Source organism: Austrofundulus limnaeus, unplaced genomic scaffold, assembly GCF_001266775.1.
Source record: "Austrofundulus limnaeus strain Quisiro unplaced genomic scaffold, Austrofundulus_limnaeus-1.0 Scaffold1526, whole genome shotgun sequence".
Lineage (NCBI taxonomy): Eukaryota > Metazoa > Chordata > Actinopteri > Cyprinodontiformes > Rivulidae > Austrofundulus > Austrofundulus limnaeus.
The window spans coordinates 24856-26358 of NW_013953928.1; the positions used below are offsets into that span (position 1 = coordinate 24856).

The following is a 1503-nucleotide window of genomic DNA, read 5'->3' on the forward strand; positions in this document are numbered from 1 at the left end:
GTGTGTGTGTGTGTGTGTGTGTGTGTGTGTGTGTAGATATTCAGACATGCTCTATACAATGAAATTAATCAATCAATATAATAAATAAATAAAGATTACCACTAATAAACTTTAGTTTAACATACCAAACAGTTAAACACAGACAGTAAAAGAAGTGAAGCTAGGCAGGATCTTTTCAGAAGAAAACGAGGCACCACAGATAATGAAGATGTGGAGTGGAGCATGGAGGGAGGACGGTGAAGGACAATGCAGCAGCAGAAAGGAGAAAAGCAGCAYCAGCATTGTGAGCTGACAGACACGCTTAAATGCCTCTGATTTGTTGGTCGCAGTAACTTTACCGACTGCGTGGACTCCAGAGAACCAGAGGACTGGGTGTCTCGGCTGTTCCGGTTCTTGGAGCGAAGCCGTGGTGAAGAGGAAGGAGATCCAGAGAAGGACAGAGGGTCGTGGCGAGGCTGCTGCTCCTCCGGGTCAAAGCCATACGATGGAGGGTTGTCGATGTACGGAGTGTCTGTAAGAAACAAAGCACAATAGTCACATGTGGAGCTAATGAAACTGCTAGGTCAAGTAGTTAAACACAGAGAGGCTTTATGGGAAACACAGCAAAGAACAACATTTCTCAGCTGTACTCTGGCACTATGTCAGTGAGAGTAACACAATTTAAACCGTGACTAGAAGGTTAGGGTCAGGAAGAATATTTAAAATCTTTACGTTGGTCTTTGGTGCTTGTATAGAGAATCTAGTCCAAAACAAAATCTGTAGAGGACATTATCCTYTGTGCAACTTTGTAATGTTTAATTCGATTAACAGTACTTTATAAAGAGTTGCAGTAGCGTTTGTTAAAAGTATCATAAATCAATTACTGATACAACAAATTATAATTTGCAATGGCAACATTCAGAACAAGTGAAAACAAACTTTGTAATTTAAAGCCTGATTTCGCTGCTCTGTCTTTAGTCTAGATCAGGGCTATTCAACTGAACTGCTCCGGGGACCACAGTTACTGCAGCCRAACAGCTGAGGGGCCGAACATCCAGCAATTAAAGTTATTATGTAAATAAAACAAGCATTATAAAGATCTGTTACCTTTGAATTAGTTTATTTTGCTGTATTTAATTATGAATACAACATACAGAACACTTTAAGTAGTGATAATTAAACAATATCAAAAACAAAAAGAACACATTCTGCCTCCTATTTGACACAAATATTTTGACATCAGACGCCAAATTTTTAAACATTTTATTTTCATTTTCATAGTTTTATCTTCAACTGCTTGTAATTTTAACTGTCTTAGTTTCAATTCAATTTATTGTCATTATACTGACACAGGGTTGTACAGTGCAACGAAATACTTTTAAGCTAGATCTCCAGTGCAGCAACAAAGGTTAGGTTAGCTGCGGACATGAAAGCGCCCGCTGAGCAGCAGGAGGAGAGAAGAGCGGAAAAAGTTCAAAACTTATTTCTGCTGGCAGAACAGGTTGGAAGATGGTTTTTCAGTTA

The 1503-nt window shown here is 39.0% G+C and overlaps 1 protein-coding gene across 1 annotated transcript in view; it reads right to left on the reverse strand.

Annotated features, from left to right (window-relative positions):
• The window catches only part of LOC106535678 (breakpoint cluster region protein), a 30512-nt gene that overhangs the window by 24739 nt on the left and 4270 nt on the right, over positions 1-1503 (reverse strand). The window contains exon 3 of the mRNA XM_014032741.1: positions 339-511. Coding sequence (XP_013888195.1) covers positions 339-511 — 173 coding nt within the window. The remainder of the gene's footprint in view (positions 1-338; positions 512-1503) is intronic.